General features: G+C 44.2%; 1 protein-coding gene and 1 non-coding gene across 8 annotated transcripts in view; both read left to right on the top strand.

Annotated features, from left to right (window-relative positions):
• Positions 1–20685, top strand: part of LOC102385167 (E3 ubiquitin-protein ligase TRIM7-like) — a 38459-nt gene extending 17774 nt beyond the window's left edge. For 5 of the 7 annotated variants that reach the window (XM_025194817.1, XM_025194814.1, XM_025194819.1 and 2 more), the window contains exons 5-9: positions 3746–3976; positions 7927–7949; positions 10046–10161; positions 13095–13130; positions 16500–20684. In XM_025194817.1, coding sequence (XP_025050602.1) covers positions 3746–3976; positions 7927–7949; positions 10046–10161; positions 13095–13130; positions 16500–17014 — 921 coding nt within the window. In that variant the 3' untranslated portion in view covers positions 17015–20684. Of the gene's footprint in view, positions 1–3745; positions 3977–7926; positions 7950–10045; positions 10162–13094; positions 13131–16499 lie in introns of all 7 variants that reach the window. The other 2 variants (XM_025194816.1, XM_014527129.2) reach the window with 1 other exon arrangement.
• Positions 20686–22273: 1588 nt separating this feature from the next.
• Positions 22274–22346, top strand: TRNAT-UGU. The gene has a single exon. It is a non-coding gene; the product is annotated as a tRNA-Thr (tRNA).
• The last annotated feature ends 963 nt before the right edge of the window (positions 22347–23309 follow it).

Below are 23309 nucleotides of genomic sequence, written 5' to 3'. Positions count from 1 at the left end.
ACTCTAGATAAGTAGCAGGCAGGATAGATTTGCACCTTATAGACTAACCAAAGTGTGTGTGTGTGTGTGTCTCACATGCTTTTGTATGATATAGTTCACTTAATCAGATACTGTAAGGCAGAAGGCACGGGTGCACACTTCAGAAAATAACTGGTTCAGAGACGCATAAGCTTTCACAGGCAACAACTTTGTCAGAGTCCAGAAGGCACTGCTAGGATGAAGTAGGTTGTTGCGTATGAAAATTCAGGTGGCTCAATTAATCTGAAAAAGGTGCTACCCTGCCCTGCTTTCTGCCTCACTTCAGACTACATGGTTAACCATCTCTGTGCTCCATTTAAAAGAAATGGTGAACCTTTTTACCCCCATGTTCAAGGAGGGACAATGGATGAAATTCGTGTTGGGATGGCATGCCAGCATAAGACCAATGCATTAAGACCTCAGAACGTGGCTCGAGAGGGGCCTAACATTTGTGCTGTGCTCACTCTACAATAGTTAAATGGGTTTTATAACAAATCCTTGGTCAGGATAGAAGTCAATACGCCTGATAGCTATACAATATCAATACAGTCAACAAGTGTTACAAAATCATGATCCCTCCCAAGAATCACGATATTGACCTAAAATTGGTTAGATTTTAACAGAAAAATACTAACAAACTTGGAGCGTTGACTTTTATTTGTTTTCTGGTTAGGGACCTTTGTGTCGCTCCCACATTTTCCTTTACATGAGGACTAGGAATTCTATTGAATTATTTAAAAATAAAAATTTAGGGTCTCCGGCATTCTCCTGAACCGAGGTTTTTAAGAGATGCACCCAAAATTAGGAGACTCATGATAACATCATGAGAATTGGCAATACAACAGTATGGCTGATAAGCCTGACAATATTTCACCCTTAGCAAAAGAATAGGCTGGGATATAGTGTTTATGTGCGCTATGGACAAGGCCACTTAACAGGGAAGGTGTAATCCCTTTGCTTGGCCCTCCTCGTGACTTTCCATGTGATAGGACATCCCCAAATATCCTCTCTTGACTCGGTTTGGTATGTGTTTGGGACCCAAACATGCTGACATAAGCTCTATAATGTTGCGTGATAACAGTGGATAAATACACAATGTTCATCAACTCAGATTTCCATAGGAGACCTGCAAGATGACTGAAGCCCTCTATGGATACCCACTGGCCATAGTTTTCATGATGTCTTCTAGGTACCTCTTAGAAAGCAAAAGAAACTCCTCCTCAAAATCTGAAAAAAACACCACTTAGTCCTCCTTGCATCCCTCCTGAAAACTCCCCTCTGATATGATGTCTATGGAAATATATACCCTGATCCTGTCTGGTGGCTGGGATTGCTCCCACTGGCCAGTTGCAAATTACACATCCTGTTTCATGTTTCACCTCTTCTCTGCCATCCTTTTCTTGGTCTCATTCATCTTTTCCACCTTGCTTTTTAGGTTTGCAATCTCTATGGGACAAAGCCTTTCAGCTCTTATGTATCTAGGCATTGCTTGGTTGAGACTTTTGTCTGATACCACAGTATAAATGACAGTTGTAATAATGACAGGTGGGAATGTAACATACTAGTTATATGTTTGTACTTATTGAGCAGACAAGAACAATTGGTGGAAACTGTCTGTGACAAGTCTATACTTGAACTATTTAGATCATTACATGGTCCCCATTATTGTCATATCTGAGCACCTGACAAACTTGAATGTTTCCATCCTCATAGGACCTTTCATTCGATGAAGTGAACTTAGGTTCACAAAAGCTTGTCCTCTCTTTCTTTCTCTCTCTCTCTATATATATATCTTATTTAGTTAATCTATGGTGCACCTCTAAGATGTACCTCTACCCTCCCATATGACTGTTTTCAGACCAACATGGCTAACTACCATCCCCCATACTTACAACACTTACATGGGAAGGGTGTGGTATTCCTCCAATTGTACAAATAAAGATCTGAGGCCCTGACATGCTGAAGGCTTGCTGAAGGCATGTCCCTAAAGTTAAGGGAAAGACTCTCTAGGTATGTCTACACTTCGCCCTTCAGCAGGGGTGGGCAAAATGCGGTCCAGGGGCCAGATGCAGCCTGCTAGGCCATTCTATGTGGCCCGCGGGGCCCCCCAAAATTTAGAAAATTAATATTTATCTGTCCTGGACTGCCTGTCATGCAGCCCTTGATGGCTTGCCAAAACTCAGTAAGTGGCCCTCCGTCCAAAATAATTGCCCACCCCTGCCCTACAGCAATGTTGTTACTGTGCCGTGCTTTAGTACTTCCTTTTGGAAGTACTAAACTGTGGCACAATAACTGCCTGTACTGTGCTGTATGCACAACACGTGGTTGTTTTTAGCTGCTATTTCACCATAGCAGCACGCTATAATGGGGGAGTATGCCACTATGGCGAAGTAGCTGCCGGTCACGTGTAGATGCATGTGATCGCTATGTTACCGTAGTGCTACAGCAACATAGCGCATCCGTACAGCGACATAGCGTGACATGTAGACATGACCTCAGTGACCTTAATGAGCTCTGGAATAGGTCCTTGCCTAGATATACCCAGGCTATTTATAAGGGGCCAGGTAACTGAACCAAGTCTGTGTCTGGTGTCATAGTAAGTGGACCATGTACCTCTCAGCAATGTCAGTATTAGTCACACAAGGGAATGTGTTGTTAATAAATCTGAATTGTATCTTGATAGGTTTTTGTTAATAGAGCAGTATAAAAGTATCACTCAAAATTATTAAAAAGGGAGAAAGCTAATGTTATTCATCTTTGATGAGCATTTTATTATGAATTACAGAATCATAGAAAATTGGGGTTGGAAGGGACCTCAGGAGGTCATCTAGTCCAACCCCCTGCTAAAGCAGGACCGTCTCCAGCTATATCATCCCAGCCAAGGCTTTGTCTAGCTGGGTCTTAAACACCTCCAAGAATGAGATTCCAACATCTCTCTGAGTAACCTGCTCCAGTGTTTTACTACCTTCCTAGTGAGGGTAGGCAGGGTAGATTTGTACCTCATAGGCTGACTACATCAGAGGTGCATCAGCATTCCTAAGCAGCAGCTTTTGTTAGTCTATAAGGTACAAATCTACCCTGCCTTCTGCCTGACTCCAAACTAGCACAGCTAACAACCTGTCTTGTTTTATTATTATCCATTTACTTCCAATAGCCTCTACCTTCATTGCTCTAGCCCGTGTAGAAATGTGTAATGAGAGACAGCTCTAGCTTCAGTGGCTTGCAAGCTGAACAGAACAAAGGGTGGTGAGGAGACAGAAACACAAAAATGTGAAGTGAATCGCCTGAAGTCACACAACGACAGGATGGGGAGAATGGGCCTGTCTACATGTGTGCTTTAATGTGTAGTACCCCATTTTACTGCACATCAAAACATCATGTAAAAAACCATGTGATTATGCTAATGCACAGTAAAATAGGCTACTGTGCATTAAGCATCGCTTAAAAAATGTGCACATTCATTACAGCACATTAAGGCAGCCTAATGCACATTTGTTTAGTATCTCACATTGGAGGTACTAAATTTAATGTGTATTAGGAAAAGTACCTTAATGCATGCCTAGACACACCCCATTAGTAGTAAAGTCCCAAATCCTTTCCATTGTTTTATCCCATCATGGTACAATCCACCAGATTAGAGTAAATGATCTGTCTTTGTTTTTATTACAAGGTGATACAAAAAATGTTTTGTTTTCATTACAACATCTGTTATTTGTTTTTATTAAAGAAAACTATAGAGATAGAGAGGCAGAAGCTCTTCTCAGAATTCGAGGCGCTGCGCCAGTTCTTGCATGACCAAGAGCATCTCCTCTTGGGTCAGCTGGAGAAGATGGAGAAGGGCATCTCCAAGAGACAGAACGAGAACATCACAGAGCTCTCCAAGGAAATTTCACTTCTCAACAAGCTGATTGCAGAGCTGGAAGAGAAAATCCAGCAACCAGTGCTTGAGCTCCTCAAGGTAAGACTGAGCCATAAATTATTGGGGTTCATGTGGGCTTGATTGTTCCTTCTTTTCCTATCCTAGCTTCAAAGCCTTCAAAAGATAGGAACTAGAGACCGCCTACTGTCAAACCTCTCTAGGATGTCTTAGATTGGGCACCCAAAACCACTCATTTATTTAGAATATATTGGCGTAACTATATTTATAACAGTTCAGTTGTGATATGCTACCTTAAGCATCAAAGCAGAGTCTTGAGATAAAGGAGTAATCACATTAGCTGACATTGGAAGTAAGCTGTTATCCTTTATAGGGAGCCATTACTTAAAGAGAATATGGGACACATTTTGCAGAGCTGTTACATATTTTTGAGGTAAATTTGCATTTTTATTCTCCTAAATTAAGTCATGTTGGGCCTTATTGGTCTTTGATGCCTTAGACAAAAGATCTGCAACTAAAGTTTTGGTGCCATTGATGGCTATTATATTTAACAGGGGTAACACCTTTCCCTGTGAGAGTAATAGTGGCTAGTCTACATGCCCTGGCCAAATTGCAACTGAGATCCAGTGCTCTGCCTAACTTAAAACTGTGTTCTGACCTTGGAAGGTGCTTCTATAAAAGGGCATTGATTTGGGAGAAATGCACATGTGTAAAATAATCCAGCACATATCTATTCTGATACTTCTTATTATACCCAAGATGACTCTGAGGGCTTTTATTTTATCTAGAGGAGAACAAGACAAACAAACAAAAAAAAAGTTCCTCCAAACTATACAGTGATTTACTGGGATATTAGCAATCAGGAAAAATTACCATTAATCACTGTGTTAGCTACATACAGTAGATAATATACAGATATACTGTGTGTCTATATACTGTATATCTATATCTACCAGGTGATGCAGTATTGAGGGCCCAACCCTCAAAACTGCAGAGGGTTGGGCCCTCAATAAGTGCAGAGTCCTGCATCTGTGCCTCTGGGAGTTGAGGTGTTTTATACAGTTCAGACATTTATTGTATTCCCACTTATGGGCACAGCTAGGATTTTGGAAAGGGGGTGCAGGAGCAGTCAGCTGCACTGATGGGGACTTTCTACTCCAGCTCCCAGCTTCCCCTGTTAGGGGAAGACTCCACCGCAGGATCAGCAGTGGGACTTTTTAAAGTCCCTCAAATAGGTAGGAAGTTTCCCTCTCCCTTCCCTTCCTCACTATGCTTAGCTACATGATCCTTTGTCTTCTTTCCTATCCCCCTGCTCCCCCATGCACTGTTGCCACTGTCCCCAGCTGAATCAGGGCTGGGGACCTCCAGAGCTATGCCTGCCCTGCTGCAGCTGGGCTGCACACAGAACCAGCATTTGCTAGAGGCAGCAGTGGCAACAGGTGGGTTTCTTTCTTCCAGATCTGCTTCAGGCCTGGAAGGGAGCACTTGGGGGACCAGATACCAAGGGGTAACCTGCCCACTGCTCCTGCTGTCCCTGGGTATGCCTGGCTCCTTGCAGAGCCTGGCTGGATCATCAAGGGTAGCCCTGAAGCTCTATGCCCCCATGCCCCCACCCCAAGACAGCCAGAGAGTGGCAGCAGTGAACACGGGAGGGAAGCAGAGGGGAGGGGAGATGCGGCTGAGCCCAGAAGGGAAGGGCAGGGGAATTCTGACTTGCTTTTTGGACTTAAAAAATGTCCTCAGATGCTTCTCCAGAGCCTGGTCAACTGAAACAGAAAGGTTCATCCAGCCATTGCATGCTCTTCCCCATCTGCCTCTGTTCCCATCTGTTTCTTGGAGACAACGAGATATCTTGGCCAATCAAGCAGGGAACAGGGAAACAGAGTCATGTAGATCCAAGGAGGATCCAGGGAACTACAGACTTCTCAGCCTCACTTCAGTTCTTGGACAAATCATGGAGCAGGTCCTCCAGGAATCTATTTTTAAGCACTTGGAGGAGAAAAAAAGCGGTCAGAAACACTGAACACTCAGAAAAAAATGACTAGGATTCACTAAGGGCAAGTCATGTCTGACTATCCTGATTGTTTTCTATGATACGATGACTGGCTGTATGACTGAGGGAAGATAAGTAGACATGATATACTGTGACTTTAGCAAGGTTTTTGATATGGTCTCCTACAACATTCCTGAAAGTGAGTTAAAGAAGTAGGGGTTGAATGAATGGACTGTAAGGTGGATAGAGAGCTGGCTGGATCATCAGGCTCAACAGATAGTGATCAATGGCTTGAGGTCTAGTTGGTAGCTGGTATCAAGTGGAGTGCCCCAGGGGTTGGTCATGGTGTCAGTTTTGTTCAATATCCTCATTAATGATCTGGAAGATGGTACAGAATGCACCCTCAGCAAGTTTGCAGATGACACTAAGTTAGTGGGGGTAGTAGATACGCTGGAGAGTAGGGCTAAGATTCAGAGTAACCTAGACAAATTGGAGGATTTGGGCAAAAGAAATCTCATGAGATTCAACAAGGACAAGTGCAAATTCCTGCACTTAGGACAGAACAATCCCATGCACCAGTACTGGCTTTGGGCCAACTGACTGAGCAGCAGCTCTGCAGAAAAGGACCTGGGGGTTACAGTGGACAATAAGCTGAATATGAGCCAGCAGTGTGCCCTTGTTGCCAAGAAGGCTAACGGCATACTGGGCTGCATCGTTAGGAGTGTTGCCAGCAGGGTGTGGGAAGTGATTCTTTCCCTCTGTTCTGCACTGGTGAGGCCACATCTGGAGTACTGTGCCCAGTTTTGGGTTCCCCACTACAAAAAGGATGTGGACAAGTTGGAGAGTGTCCAGTGGAGTGCAGTAAAAATGGTTCAGGGGATGGAGCACATGACTTCTGAGGAAAGGCTGAGGGAACTGGGCTTATTTAGTCTGGAGAAGAGACGGCTGAGGGGGAATTTGATAGCAGCCTTTAACCACCAGCAGGGGGTTCCAAAGATGGAGCTGGGCTGTTCTCAGGGGTGACAGATGACAGAACAAGGAGCAATGGTCTCAAGTTGCAGCAAGGCAGGTTTAGGTTGGATATTGGGAAACATTTTCTGACTAGGTGGGTGGTGAAGCACTGGAACAGGTTACCTGGAGAGGAAGTAGAATCTCCATCCTTGGAGGTTTTTAAGGCCCTGCTCATCAAAGCTTTGGCTGGGATAATCTAATTGAGGATAGTCCTGCTTTGAGCAGGGGACTGGACTAGATGTGACCTCCTAGGTCCCTTCCAACCTTAATATTCTATGATTCTACATGTGTCCATTATTCTTACCTGGGGTCATCTAGCAGGGCCTCCAGTCAAGCATTTGGCAAGTCCCAGGCATCTCAGATCATTGAAGCTGTCTCCCACAGTCACTGCATAGTGTGAATTCTAAGTTGATTAAAAATATGCAAAATTAGAAATCTCCATAATGGAGGCAATATTTCACATGAAGAAAGCAATACATTTAAAGATAAAAAGTGGGGGTTTTCAGTGAAAAACATGTTTAAGTTGAAAAATCTCAACCACCTTTACTTCTGAATGAGTAAATAAATTCAAAGCAGTCAAATTTGTTTAGAAACACTGCACTAGTAACCTGAAGGGAGGATGAGTTTGGACACAAACACATGGTTTATGGACCATTTCCAATTTTGAGGATTTCAGTGGTACAAGGTGTTAGGCCTTTTACTTAAGGGTGAATTTTACCCATAGGGGCAAATCTTCAGCTGATAGAAATCTGCTTGGATCCAGTCAAGTTACCTTTGCTTATATATTTCCATAGGATGCGTCTCTGTCACTTGACTATTATTAAATATCAGGAAAGAATAATATCCTGGATAGCTGGAATTTTTGATGGGGTGAGACGTTAACTTTGCTTTGAACTGTGGGATTTTGGGGTTAAAAGCATGAGTCTGAGGAGAGCCAGGATGGATTCACGTTCCCTATGGCCCAAGTACAGTTTTTGCAGCACATCCTGTTCAGGGGATTCACTCTTTCTTTTTTTTTTTCTTCTAGGATGTGATGAGCATTGTAAGCAGGTATGGAGCTGTGTTTTAACTTTCTCTCTCATGCTTTTCTCACTCACAATACTGAAAGGTCAGTGTTAGCCATTGTGATAACAAGGACCTTATCCTTCGGAAGGATCTCCTCACACCCAACACCAGCTTCTCCGCCAGAAATTTAACTTTGTCAGGTTTACTTTTCCTATAAGGCCATTTAAACAAATGCCAGACTGAAAGCCCTGGAGACAGGAGTCCGAGGTATCTTTATCTATGCAATGTGAAATTCAGCCAAGTATGGGGCCATGCCTGTGTGAAGCAGGTAGTATTCGCTTCGGATTTGGCCAATTCAGGGGACAGTGATTCGATTCAGTGATTCAAATCATTGTCCCGATTCGATTCAGCCAAATCAGTCAGGCCCCATCCCCTGCCCCTCTCCCAGCCTGGCAATGGCTGCCCCAGCTCCCAGCGCTTGTTAAAAAAAAAGTCCTGGTGAGCCCCGGGGTTTTTCTCCAGTGTTTTTTTTTTCTTAAAGGGCTGGAAATGGCCCAGGCAGGGCCCCCACCCGGCAGCACCCGGTGAGCACCGGGACTTTTTTTTAAAGTACCAAGCTGGAGCGGTGGGGCAGCCATGGGGGGGGTGGGGGCAGGGGTCCTCCCCCCAGCCTCCTCTTCCCTGTCCCCTACTTACCAGCTCAGAGTCAGCTGCAGCTCTTTGCTGCAGCCACCGGGGACTGCCCGAATCATCAAGGCTTTCCAAATCTTTTTCGAAGATTTGGAGAGCTTTGAATTGATTCGGACCTTTTAATTGGTCCCCTGATTCAATTTGGATTTGGAGACTCGGCCACTGAATCGGGCCAAATCTCCTGCGAATCGAATCACCACGCAAAGCTTCGCACAGCCCTAATACACACCACATAAACCTTAGGATGAAATTGTGTCTGGAACACAGCTCCAGACTTGCTATGCACCTTGTAGCCCACACTTAAGTCCTGATCCAAATGCTTTGAGTCAAAAAGAGTCTTTCCATTGACTCCAGCAGCTTTCATAGCATTCTTGATGAAAGCTTGATAATAGCTTGATGTGTATTCTTAGTGGTGCACAGTTAGCATATCAGGCCTCCTGAGATCAGGAGGAATATTAGTGGCAGGATAAGTCCCCTTTTTCCCACACACACCCTGCATGTGAAACTTTCCCTTCCCTCCAGCAGGACTGCTCTGTAGCATGTTCCAGTAGTGAAGGTTGTAGTCTAGGATTTGGGAGACTTTACAGCCTGTGTGCTGTCATCATCTCCCAGCACGATGCTGGGCAAGAGGCTGGGATGACGAACCACAAAAGGATTTAGATGCCTCAGTGCCTTTGTGGATCTGGTCTTCTGTCTCTTACTCAGTCCATTTATCCCCAGGATAAGAGGGCCAGTTGTGACAGTAAGTAATTAAAAACAAACTAAGATTTTAGCAAAGGGGGCATTTGCCTTTCTCACCCACAGACAACACCCCTGTCTACATGGGAGAGGAGGGAAGGGCACTGTGCACCCTTGTTCTTGAATTACCATGTGGCTGGGGAGATTTGTACATGGAAAGAAGAAGGTACAAGCTGAGGGGAACTTGAGTCAAGCCACTTGACTCAATGCCCACTTAAGTTAATCAGAATTATCCCATTGATATCATAGGGTCAGGTTCAAGAGGACAAGGTGTGACTGTCTCACTGGCCTGCCACTCTCCCTCCACACATAATCCTGAGACAGACAAATAGAGGAGTGTGTATGCAGAGGAAGGAAGGGAGGCATAGACAGACCTGGATTAAGGCTATACACTCCATTTATTTACTTTTATTACGGTTATCACAAAAGAATTGCCGAGTATTGTCGTTCTTTTTGTGACCTATTTATTCAGTTAATATGTTCAAGCATTATTACAGCTTAATTGTAGGAGTTGATTAGTGTTACTCAGCATTTTTTAAACTCAAGTGTTGAAGATGTTATCGGTACCTAAGCTTTCTGCTGTCCTCGCCCGCACAAGGTTAGCACCCTTAGGTGCTAACAGGAGTACAAGATGAGTATTTGGAAACATCTAAGCAGCACTAGAGATCAGATATCAAAAGCATTAACTAATATCCATATTTTTTTTGCATTAGAAGCAATGATGTGAAGTGTCAGAAGCCAGTGCCGGTTTGTACGGATATGAAAAACCATGTCTGCAACTTCTCTCTCAAGACTGTTATCTTAGAAAAAGTGCTAAAGAAATTTAAAGGTATGTGAGAGTAAAATATGCTTGCTGTTTTGCCACCAGAGGCACAATGGTTTTGATGTACGTTTCTACTAAAGTGCTCCTTGATATATTTTATAAACAATGAGGAGAGTGATGATTCATTGTGGCCTTTTCATCCGGGTTTTCCATTAAAAGATCACTGCACGTACCAAAAAAGACCAGTAGGTGGTACTAAGAGACCACAACATGAGCCATGAAGGAATAAAACTGAAGAACAAAGCTGTCTCAGAGAAAAATCTCACTGACAGCCAGCACTTGAGACACACTGGCCAGGTCTACACGAGATGCTACAGTTGTTACAGTGCAGTCATTTAGTACGTACATACACAAGTACTAAATGACCGTGCAGTAACTGCCGGTGTTACTGTGCAGTAGCATCCCCGCAAAGCTTCTCGGTGATGCTGACTGCGCAGTAGCTCCTTACTGCTGCGCAATAGTGTCACATCAGAGGGGTGAATTGCAGAGGAGTGAATTTCACCTACTGATTCAGTGAGCATTTTGCTTCATTAAAATACTCGGATCCACCAAAATGATAGCAGGACTTCTTTGATTTCAGTGCCACAGCTCCCTTGCCACCAAATTTTTGGACTAATGGAGAGCTTTGTGTGCTGGATGACATAGTGCCAGAGAATAGATCTGGCCTGTGGGCCAGGGGTTGAACATCCCTGATCCAGGCAGCTATCTAGTCTACCTGGCTAAGGGAGTTTCTAGCGCTCATGTGTTGAGAAAAAAAATAGGAGTTAAGTGACATAGGAAGACTTATAAACCAGGAGGGAAAACATAAAAAGCATTTGAAATGCATTATTTTTCTTGAGTGTCATTGTTTTAATCTAATCTTGTTACATATATAATCTCCCCTCCCATTTCCTCTCCCCGGTCTGCAACTGCTGCTTTGCCAGCTGCCCTGGGGTTGGGGTAAGCTTCAAAGCAGCTCCAGCCAGGCTGCCTGGGGGCTGGGCTCAGCAGCAGCACAGCAAGGATGCCAAGCCTGCTCTCCGGGAAATGGGCAGGGAGGAGGCACTCACCCCCAGACCATCGCTGCTGCCGCCACTGTTACTTAGTCCGGCCTGACCCCCACGCAGCCTGGCTGAAGTGGGCAGGAGCAGCTTTGAAGCTTCCTCCAGGACACTGAGGAAAGCAGCAGCAGCAGGCAGGGGAGCAGGGAAGGGAAGAGGAGGAGAAATTTGTACCTGCTTCAGCAGCTTTACTCCCTGGGGGCTCCCAAGGACAGCCTGCCTATATCAGTGGAGGTGGAGGAGGCTGGGAGCTGGGATGCAACCACCCCTGCAGTACAGGTTGCTGCTCCCATGAACAAGTGGTGCCTCCTGAGACTGGGGTGGGGAGGCACCATGGTGGTGAGCGGCGAGCAGGGACTGCCTGCAGTCACCGGCGTTGGAGTCGGTGGCAGCAAGAGGGGACTGCCCGCAGCTGCTGGTGTCGGTGTTAGTGTCAGTGGTGACAAGTGGTGAGCAGTGACTGCCCACAGCTGCCACCCGCAGCGGCCAATCTCAAGTGGGGCACATGCCTCCCCCCCATGCCTCTCCTATGCATCACCTATGGCTGCTCCTTCACCCCACTTTGAGAAACCTTGGATCTACCCTTGCCCAGAGTTGCTATTTGGATCTGGAGGCCCCTTCCTTTACCCAGGTTCAGCCACTATGGTCCTGTCTCAGGGAGGCTTTCTCCCTGCAAAGGCCAGTGTGGAGAGCAGTTCCACCAGAGCTACACAGATAACCTATCATGACCACTCTTCTGAGCAAACCCTCTGCTGCCCTTAAGAAGTCATCAGGCCACCCTTTTTGCTGGAAGGAGCAGAGCTGGTAAAACAAGAGGGTTTGATCCAGTATTGTTACTAATGTGCTGCTGCTGTTGGTAACTTCCCTGGAATCTACTGTACTAGGCCTGTGCAAATAACAGACACAGGCCAGCCCTGTAGTCACTTTAATGTCAACAGCAACAGGATTGACCAGCAGGCATCTCTTACTGCCGTGATCTTGGGATTAGACTGTCCAGTCTTTAGGCATGTTGCTGAGCTCTCATCTGCCATTCATTTACCCAGAGGATGGATTTACTCAAATCTAATGTAAGCAGGCACAGTGTGTGTGCTCAGCTGTTTGCACCTAGTTACTTTGCCATACACAACAGCACACTCAATGAATCAAACAGCTGCTTGTCTGTTGTTAGCAGCTACTCAAACAGCTGTCAGTCCTTTGCAGCAGTGTAGGCTTGATGGCTGCAGCCTTGCTATTGACAGCTGCTGGCCTGCTTCACAGATTATTATTCAGACTATTCAGTTAAACGGAGTACAGTTACATTACAAAAGCAGACAGGGAGTCCCAAAGTTCCTGTGCAGTTAAATAATTTGTGCATTTATGCATACAATAGGCAGGTAATTGTTGTTATCAGCTGGGGGTGTCAAATGTATGGCCCTCAGGCTGGATCAGCCCATGGAGACCTTTCATCTGGCCCCTGGTGCTATCTCTGGGTCTTGGATTAGACCCATGCACCATTGTGGCATGCACTGGACCAACCCCACGCTGCATATTGCATGGGGCTGCTTCCAGGCATGTGCTGCTGGCTGCACTCAGGGCCAGTCCCAGGCACTTGGGTCCCATGTCACTACACCAAACCAGCCCAGCACCACTCATCTGGATGAGTTTGACACCCCTGACATATGCCACAGGCCAAAATGTGAGACTAGTGTCATGTTATGCATGTGAGACTAGTGTCATGTTACGCAGTTGATGGATTTATACGCTCATCTGATACTCATTTAAATAGAATTGACGTACTCCCGTTAGCAGTCAGTAATATTAGTCTCCTGAAGAAGTATTTGCCCCCCTGGATATGCATTCCCAATATAGTCCCCACAGGTGTGTCAGCATCAGCACTTACTGACTCCCCTCTTTTTTCAGAGAATCTGCGAGATGAATTGGGAAAAGGTGAAAAAGGTAAAAGTCAAATATACCCATGTTTCCTGATGCAAACATTTTAAATTGTGGTTGTAATTTGCAAAGCGATTCGGTAGAGAAAGAAAAGGGCACTGTGGGATTTTTTACTTTTCTCTCTCTCAATGATTTCCAGATCCAGTTTGGTCAGTTCAGGACTCAAACGATGGTTTTTCTAGCTGACGCCGAGGATCTGACAGTGAAGCTGGGTCCTTTCTGCCTGTTACACATACCAGCCTACAGTGCCAAATGGAAAGAACAGATTTTAATTTAGAGCTGACTCTGGTTCCCTCCAGATCCTTCCACCTTGGTTCCTCTGCCCTTACAAATGACAAATCAAGGTCCTGAGTCTGCCAAACTTGCACTGAGGCCTGGGCTACACTAGAAAGCTTTAGCAGCAAAGCCATGTCAGTCCAGAATATGGGAAACAATCACAGCTCTGGTTGACATGGCTTTGCTGGCAAAAGCTCTAGTGTAGTTGCAATTATATTGGCACAAATGTATGTTTGCCAGAAAGGCTTCTTCCACTTGGGGAATTGGTTTAAGCTATACCACCAAAAGAGCTCTCATCAGCACAATCTGTATCTCCAGTGTAGGGGAAAGTTGCAAGGATGATGCCACTGGTACAGGAATACCAGCCCACCCTGTAGATTAGACCCCAGCAGGACTTTACTGCATGAGAAATCAAAAGAACAAATTATGAAGCCTGGGCTCCAAAGTGAATTGCAATCTACTTTCCAACTGACTTCAAGGGTCTCTTAAGGAGAGCCAAGGCCCTACCTAATGTCAGGGCTGTCCATTTTTGCAAGTTGCCTATGCGCTGCATAACCTCTTATTTTATCCGTGTTCTCAGACAGCAACAATATTTTATTTAAAGACCCATCTCCTGGGAGCTTATAATTGTAGGAGAATTTTAGCTTCCATTTATATATATATATATATATATATATATATATATATATTTAATATATCCATTTATATAGTCCTCATTGTTGCAGACAAACTAGAAATGGTGGACTCAGCACATCCTAAAACCTACAAAACCAGGAGCGAGATAAATTTTTAAAAGCTCATTTAAAAAAAAAAATCCTTTTAAAGTCTCATGATTTTAAGCCTTTTTCATGATTTGCAGGAAGCTTGACTTGTATTTTTTTTAATGCATTTCGGGCTGGCAAGATGGCAAAGGATGAAATCTCTACCCCTCCGCACAGCCCAGGCACAGCTTCTTCCCCACTCAAGCCTGGTACTGGAAGCCAAGGCGGGCAATATGTAAGGCATAGATTGCACTTGATCTCTGCACTGCTGTTCAGTTCACTAAGTTAGAATAAAATGGCAGAATCAGCCCTTAAATTAATAGTATATGGAACTTAATATTGCAGTTTGGGACATCCAAGCCTTGGATATTCTGTGGCTGAGAAGGAACTATTACAGTCCTTTGCTTTTCTGTGGAAGTGCCACAAAGTCTTAAAATGTCACAACCACTTCTGGGAGGGGTGAGGGGGAGGTAGGGAGGCTTGAGCAAAGGCTCCAGACCAGGCATTTTAAACTGGTTGCCTAAAGTTGTTTTTGGTATATAGGCACCTAAATATTGAAGCCATTTCAGAAGTGCTGAGTGACCACAAACCCAGGTGAATGAAAGCAGCAGGCTCAGGGAGTTCAGGTGTGAACCCTTGCAAAGTGGAAGTGATTTGGATGGGAGGCTCCCATTTCGGGCTGTCATTGGCCTAACAGAATCCACACACACTCTCCTACCAGGAATGAAACTGGGGGGTGAAGTTGGCCTCTGTTGAAGTCAATGGCAGTTTTGGAATTGACTTTTTTAAACTCAGCCAGACACCAGAGAGATGTACGTGGTAAGGAGAATCCTCAGGGCTGGGATTTTCAAAGGAACATAAGGGAGTTCACTATCCAAGGGTGCAGACACAAGGCACAATTAATGTGGATTAAATTACCTCTGATTTACGCTCTAATAAGGAGCACACATACCACTGACTCGGTGCTATTACAATGCCTGGCCATTAGGGAGCTGCTTTGCATTGAGCAAAGGGTTGAAATCATCCAACGGAGTAGGCTCATGAAGGGTCCTGTGTACTAATCTTCCCATGCGGTAACGTTACAACCTTTGTTTTTTGAGGAGTGACCTTACCCTGGTTTTGAGTGATTTACTACACTACATTTCATGCGTCTGCTGCACTTTCACTACCTCTTCAAGTCGATTTGCCACATAGGAAGTGTGTTTTGTGACTGCAACCGAAGGGAAGTAAAGTTTGAAATCCAATTTGCTTATGCTCCTAAATCCCAGAGACTGTCCAGGGGGGCTAGATTGCTTGACAAAGTGCCATGTGCATTTAGCAACTTTGCTAACTACAACCACAATTTGCTTGTACTTATGCTACCTGATCTTTTTTTAGTGTGGCTTTGTGAAAGAGCATATTTTTTATTAACTCTCTTTGTTGTTTCTCGAGGTCCATCTGAATGCATTTTGGTGCGCAAAGGTATATTTAGGCCAAGATTTTCAACAGACACTAGTGTGGGAGGGATGGGGGATAGGGACTGCACAACTTGTCTAGGGAGGTGATACTTCCCCTCTATGTGGCATTGGTCAGGCTGCAGCTGGTGTACTGCGTCCAGTTTGGGGCGTCACACTTCGGGAGGGATGTGGATGGCCTGGAGAGGGTTCAGAGGAGGGACACTCATCTGGTTAAAGGCCTACAGAAAAAACCCTATGTGGACCGACTGGGAGACCTGAACGTCTTCAGCCTCTGCAAGAGGAGGCTGAGACATGATCTTGTGGCCACCTACAAACTCATCGGGGGGGCCAGCAAGAAATAAGAGATACAATATTTAACAGGGCACCGGTTGGGGTAACTAGAAATAATGGCCACAAACTGGAAAAGAGCAAATTCATATTGGACATCAGGAAAAAATTCTTCACAGTGAGGGTTGCCAAAATATGGAATAAGCTTCCAAGGGAGGTGGTGCTATCCCCTTCCTTGGAGGTGTTCAAAAGGAGATTGGACAGACACCTGGCTGGGCTCGTCTGACCCAAGCACTCATTCCTGCCCAGGGCAGGGGGTTGGACTCCATGGTCTAATAGGTCCCTTCTGACCCTAACATCTATGAAACTATGAAATTTCCTACATTTTTTAAAGGGACCTGATATTTTTATAGGGTGGCTTGTAGGCAGTTTATGCATCTCACCTCAGGTCTCCAAATGTAGAAACCCCCCCCCAATTATTAGTCTCTTTTGAAAAAAATTGGCCTAAGTATGTTATTATTGCACATAACTACTACTTCGTTGCATGGGGATTTTATGAGGTCCTTTACTAGTAAACCTGTGGTTACTGTTATCATCATTGTCATCATCCACAGAGGACCTGACTCTGGATCCAGATTCTGCAAATCAGCTCCTCATCTTATCAGCAGATCTCAAGAGCGTAAGGATGGGATGCAGGAAGCAGGAGTTGCCTGACAACCCCAAGCGATTTGACACAAATTCCCGGGTCCTGGCCAGCACAGGATTCAAATCCGGGAGACATTACTGGGAGGTAGAGGTGGGGGCCTCCGACGGCTGGGCTTTTGGGGTGGCCCGGGAATCAGTAAGGAGGAAAGGCCTAACTCAGTTTTCACCTGAAGAAGGAATCTGGGCAATGCAGCAAAACGGTGGGCGATACTGGGCCGTCACTTCCCCTCAACGCACCCCTCTTTGTCTCAGCGAGAAACTCAATAAGGTCAGAGTTTACCTGGATTATGAAGGGGAAGAGGTGTCGTTCTACAACGCCGAGAACATGCAGCACATCTTTACATTCACTGTTCCTTTCAAGGAGAGGGTGTTCCCACTCTTTTCAGTCTGCTCCACCGTGACCTACATTAAACTGTGTTCTTGAAATTCATGAAATATTTTGCTGAAGATTTGTTTATATGCTCTTTACAGAAAGGTGCTAAGATACCATTGAGGTAAGCATGGTATCGATGTGATAGAGAGATAGATAGATAGATAGACAGACAGACAGACAGATAGATACTCAAAAAAGTTCTTACCAGAGGGTCATGAAAGTAGTGCTTGCTACAGAAAACTAAAACCAACAACAGCTATTGAGGTAACCATAATCAGCAATCCCCAGACCGTTTCTACGCATTGTGCACTCCTAAACTTATCGCTGAACCAACGTCCTGCTGAGCGAGAACACTGGTGTATGCCCTATGTCCTCAAGACTGCTAATGGATCTGCATTTTTCCCCTCTGGGGGTACAAATATTAACATTAGGGCTGACTTGAAATTCTCTACTGGAACTTTTTTTTCCATTGGAAAATACCAGTTGATCAAAACAGATGTTCAGCAGATGCATGTCAATTTCAATGAAGTTTCATTTTGAAAATAAAACTCCGGATGGAATATTTTGAAATATTTCCATTTAGAAATGGCGTTTGACTTCTAATTTTTCTTCTAATATTGTAACAGAACATTTTGCTTTTATCAAAAATTAAAATCAATTAATGATTTTTTTTTTTTTTGGTCTCTCCAGCTCTATCAACACAAGCTAATGTATCCCAGGGTTCAGCTCTCTTTTAGGAACGGCAGGATGAATTAACACAGCTCTGCCCTAAGGTGGCCGAATGCCCTCTGCCACCATTTCTCCCCGTGCCAAATGCCTGCACAAGTTGTCAGGCCCCGTACAACCTTGGTGGGCTGGACAGAATCACTTTGAGAGCCAGATGTGGATGGAGGTTGTAGGTTGCTAACCTCTGTTTTATTTGAAGCACTGGGAATTTCTGGTCCTGTGCCCAGGCATACTTCTAAAATTTAACTCCCCTCCCTCCACCATGTGCAAGGGACAGAAGAATATTTTGCTTCCTGAGCTAAGTGCAAGAAATTACATGCAAGAATATCTGCTATGACTCTACACTTCTGAAACTCTTAGGTGCTTTAGGAAAATTTCCCCCTACAATCCTTACGTAGTAGACACTATAATCTACGCACCGCATTATGGTTATCCTAATGGTTTGCCTGGTTCATATATAGACTTGAGCTGTTTACATAATACTTTATGATGTAATCATTCACGTTCTTTGGCTTGCTGTATGCTGGGTAGAGCTGGTTGACAATTTTCATTTGAAATGCTTTTTTTGACAAAAATGGCTGTTTATCAAATGGAAAATGTCCAGTTTGGGGACATTTTGGGGAGGTTTAACATTTAGCAAGAAACCTAAAAAACAATAATGTTACAGTTCCACTCATCTGAAAAAAAACAAAGCCCATTTCATTTTTTCATTATTTATGACCTTTCCAAAACTTCTGAAAAGGTATTTCAATTTTAAAAATCCATCATTTTATGCAGAAACACATAACATTTTTGACCTGCAATAATCCTAGAAAATGGTATAATTTCAGCAATTGATTTAGTTGAACTGATGATCGTGATTCATATTTGTTTAGTCTTCCAGCTAAACTGGTGCCAATACCGGTTTCATTCAGCCAGTGGTTTTCAACCTCTTTAGATTCAAGGTACCCCCCATGAGACCCAAGACACCTCTCCAAATACCTCACTTAGTTTCACTCATTTTTTTTTACTACAGAAAACATAACAGAGCATTTTTTCTGGTGCAAAGAACTCAGAAAGACCACAACAGGTCAGAAAGTTTTTTTACACAAAAGATTCCTGTTTGAAGTCTTTGGATTTATTTTGTGATTAATTTGTGGGTGTTTGCATCCCCAGAAGAGCTAATATTGCACATCACCTTGCAACACCCTTAAAAGGATCTAATGGCACCCCAGGGTGCCACAGCACTAGCTGAGAATCACTGCATTAAACCACTTACGGTAATGGTGCAATTTCAGCGATCCCCATTTTCAATCTCATCTATACCATAAATTCAACTTACCTCAGGGAAAAAAACATTATCCATTACTAGGGACATACACCTAGTAGTCATAAAGAGAGGGGTAGTTATGATTCCCTAGGGCTGTCATACCTGCAGTCAACCTAGAGTTTAACACTAAGCTGTGAAACCATATCTAGTATGTACAAAGATTTAGAAATATCTTACAGACACGTCACTTAGTTTACCGCTGGGAGGCACTCAGATGCTACAGCAATGAGTGATACGAGAAGTGAATAGAATGCAATAAAAGTATGAATTTATGCTAAGAAAATGTGCATGCAAATTTCTTCTATAGTGCAATTCCAGTAGTGACAGCTAGAAGGCAAATGTTTTTCAAGCATATTTGTGACTGTCTCACTGAAGGCCTTGTCCATAGGAAATACTTGCACTGGTTTTATTAAACTGATCTAATTAAACCAAATCAACCTTTTCCTCAAAAGCAGCTTATTTTAGGTTAACTTAAACCTGTGCCCTAATTAACTAATGCAAAACGCAAAGGAAGTCTTACCTAGACAGAGAAATTGATAGCCTCCTGCGTTCCAAAAGGACTACTCTGCTATAGTTCTTTTGGTAAACTGTAGTTGTTCTGGGATGATCCCATAAAATGGACCTTCTGCTCTGGAAGGCAAGTTATTTGAGAACAGTGTGTCTATATAACGGTTTATTTCAGTGTAGTGATTGGTTCGTTTCCCAAAGGAGACGGTAAGACTATTCTGAAATGGAACAAAGGGTTTGTACTGTTTTAAATAATTTAGCTTAATGCACAATTTTAGTTATAACTGCCACACTCTGCGTACATCAACTTTCTTGTGTTAACAGTGCAGGCTGTTTTCAACACTAGTGATTTTCTGAATTTCTCTTCAGTTCATTCTCACCGTGGTAACTCTACCCATGGGAACTCTAGCGTAGACTAATTGGTTTCCTGCCAAAGTAGTTTTGAAAAAGATGGTAGAAAAAGCAAATGTGGCTGGTTTATCTTAGTTTTTAATGAATTCTTACAAAAGCTGATTGAAGTCAACCGACTTCAGTGGGCTTTGGACCTACTGGCACAATGCGGAGAGATTTTTCAGAATACTGCCAGTCGAGACAGATCATTGTTAGGGTGAAGGCAGTTTTACCAGGTCTAAAGATCTGAAAAGTACAAAAGTAAATTAAGCCAATTTAAATAAGAGCCACACTGGCTCAAGTGCACCTGTGCTGAGGATTTTCCTTAGTTTTCCTAGAAAGATTGTAGATTTCCTTTTGAAAGCCAGGCCTATCACTGCATGGCACCAGTGGCCAAAATACCTGAGCCTCATCTGTCCTATAGCCACCATGATAGAAGAGCAGAAAAGGACTGACACGTTCCATAGGGTAGGCGAGGATTCGCTGTGAGACTCTTTCTTTTGTTTTTATGCTATGACTTGATGCAAGTCCTATTTGTACACAACACATACCTCTTCCATTCTCTTGATGTACAAGTGGTTTAAAGATCAATGGCAAATAATTCATCGTTTGGTTGGGTTTGGAAACTCAGTGACTGGCGAGAAGCCTTGTGCTAGAAATAAAATCTGATGGCACCATCTGAATTTGTTCATTTATTTTTCTTTCTCTGTCTTTCAATTCCCCCACCTTTTTTACTAGGGATAATATTTAAAGGTTCACAGTTGTTTCTTAAGGATAAATGCATTAAAGACTAAGAGTGTAGGTTGTAGCCGTGTTGGTCTAAAGTGGGGGTGGGCAATTATTTCGGGCAGAGGGCTGATTACTGAGTTTTGGCAAGCCATTGAGGGCTGCATGACAGGCAGCTGGGGGCAGATAAGTATTAATTTTATAAATTTCCTAGGGGCCCCATGGGCCGGATAGAATGGCCTGGCAGGCCACATCTGGCCCGCAGGCCACATTTTACCCACCCCTGGTCTAAGGACACAGGCAGACAAGGTTATTTGGGTGAATCTAATATCTTTTATTAGACCAACTTAAATAGTTGGAATTTTTTAAAATGTAAGTTGGTCTAATAAAAGATATCAGAGTCACCCAAAGAACCTTGCCTGCTTAAAGTCCTAGTGAGGACCATATAAGTCCTGCAAACAGCTGGGTACAGGAGTGCCGGTTTTCATTTTCCAGTGGTTGTCAATTTAGACATGCAGAGAAAAAACAAAAAAAATAATTGGGGTGAAGAGCAATTTGTATTGCAAGTTGTGAAGCCTTAGAAACGTTTGATTTGTGTAATGAATGTGGCATAAAAATCCTGAATAAAAGTACATTTCTTTTTCTTTTGCAATTTAGACACATATTTGCATACAGTGCGGCATTTCACAGCTAAACTGGAAATATTCAGCAAGTACGTTAGTTAAGGAACTATGTACATAACATAAATAAATGGATTGGCAGACAGTGCTTTTAGTTAGGCAAGGTTCTTTGGGGAAATCTTATATCTTTTATTAGACCAACTAAAATAGTTGGAAAAATTCCTTTCAAAGATATTGGATTTACCCAAAGAGCCTTGCCTCCCTATGTCCTTAGACCAACACGGCTACAACAGACACCACTGCTCTTAGATTGCATTCCTGTCTATGACAGGGGCTCTCTCTCCCACCCTTCCCTGCCCACCTGCCCTTTCAAAAAGTGCAAAGTGCTCCAAAATAGTTTTTGATTAAAGTTTGCATGATGCTTTGGAAAAGGAAAAAAAAAAAAGTAAAGTGCTGAATATGACTCCCAAGAAATTAATATGATTACATGGAGTGGGTCATCATTATTTTAATTCTATTTATTTGATGTATGCAAGTAAACACCAGTGCAAAAACACTGTGCCACTAACTAGCGTAGGTTGTAGCCGTGGTGGTCTAAGGACACAGGCAGACAAGGCTCGTTGGGTAAATCTGACCGCTTTGATCAGATGGGAAAAATTCATCTTCCAGCTCTTTGAGCTGGTCTAATCAAAGCGAGCAGATTTACCCAAAGAGCCTTGTCTCTCTGCAAACTGGCCCGGTTTCGTTTTCCTAATAAAATGTGCAACACGCATTCAGTCCAGCAGGTGCCAGGCTGTCTCGGGCGAGAGCCACTCGAACTGCGGAGCTCAGCCTGGCCTGAGTCTCTTTCTCTTCCTTTCTCAAGGCGAAGAGGGCAGTGCAGCTCGGGACCTGTGCCAGGGCCGACGTGCACAGAACAGACCCCTTCTGCCTCTGGGAGACAACGCTGGGCAGAGCAGAGCAGAACTGCGGCGGCGCGGCGCCGAGCCGCGTTCCTGTTCCGTACGGGCGAGGAGCAAGCACAGCAGCGCCGGCTCCATAGCTCAGGGGTTAGAGCACTGGTCTTGTAAACCAGGGGTCGCGAGTTCAAATCTCGCTGGGGCCTCAGCCACCCTTTTTTTTCCCCCCCCCCCCTCCACCCCTTTTTATTTGTAGAATCGCTTTAATTCAAGAAAACCCGCACACCCTTCAGTCAACCTCCCTTCTGCAAACACATTGCTCCGCTCATTGCAAGTGTCTGCCCGGCTCTTTGAGAACCACGTGTCACTTCTACGGGACAAAATTAATATAGTAGCTTTTATATTGATATAGCATAGGTCTGTAATATTTATGCGTGCTAGGATTTATATTTATACAGTGCGTATAAAAAGATGATGTAGGTGATCGAATATGTACTGATGATATTGATTACATGGATGGCCTAACATCTCTATAGAGATCTATTACACCTATATCAGTGTGACCATGTAACAGATATAGATATAGATGACTCTGTAGATATATGTAGATATGGATATCTATCTATCTATCTATCTATCTCTGTATCTATCTAGATAAACGGCTCTGTATATCTATTAGCTCATCACTGATGATGTAATATAGCTATCTGTAATATAGGGGGGAGCCCTGCGCGGGCTCCCGTCCTATCACCGGTATCATGCACATCATCTGTATTTGCATTAATAAATTGTTTGATTTCTGGACCTCAACCTGCAGCTCCCTCTTGCAGAGCGCTCGTGGAAGAGTCTCTTTAACCGCGAGCCCACATTTACAAGTCCAAAAAATCTTTAGGTAAATAAAAGGAGAGGGAAGAGAAGAAACCCAACCCGCAGTCCGGCGCGGGCAGCAGCAGGAGCGGGCTTTCAGCGCGCGGGGGGGGGTGCCCCGTGCAGGTTGCTGCTGTTGCAGCTGGGAGCGGAGGTGGCTCCCCTCACGGCTACACCGGGGGCGGGGGGAGCGGATCCACCCGAGACGGAGCGCGGGGCAATGCGGGACGGAGCAGCCCGCGGGGGAGCGGCCGGGCCGGGCCGGGCCAGGCCGGGCCCAGCTGCACGAGGCAGCGGCGGGG

Source organism: Alligator sinensis, unplaced genomic scaffold (genome assembly GCF_000455745.1).
Source record: "Alligator sinensis unplaced genomic scaffold, ASM45574v1 scaffold1220_1, whole genome shotgun sequence".
Taxonomy (NCBI): Eukaryota; Metazoa; Chordata; order Crocodylia; family Alligatoridae; genus Alligator; species Alligator sinensis.
Note: the sequence above shows the minus strand (reverse complement) of the source record. Positions and strands in the feature narration are given on the sequence as shown.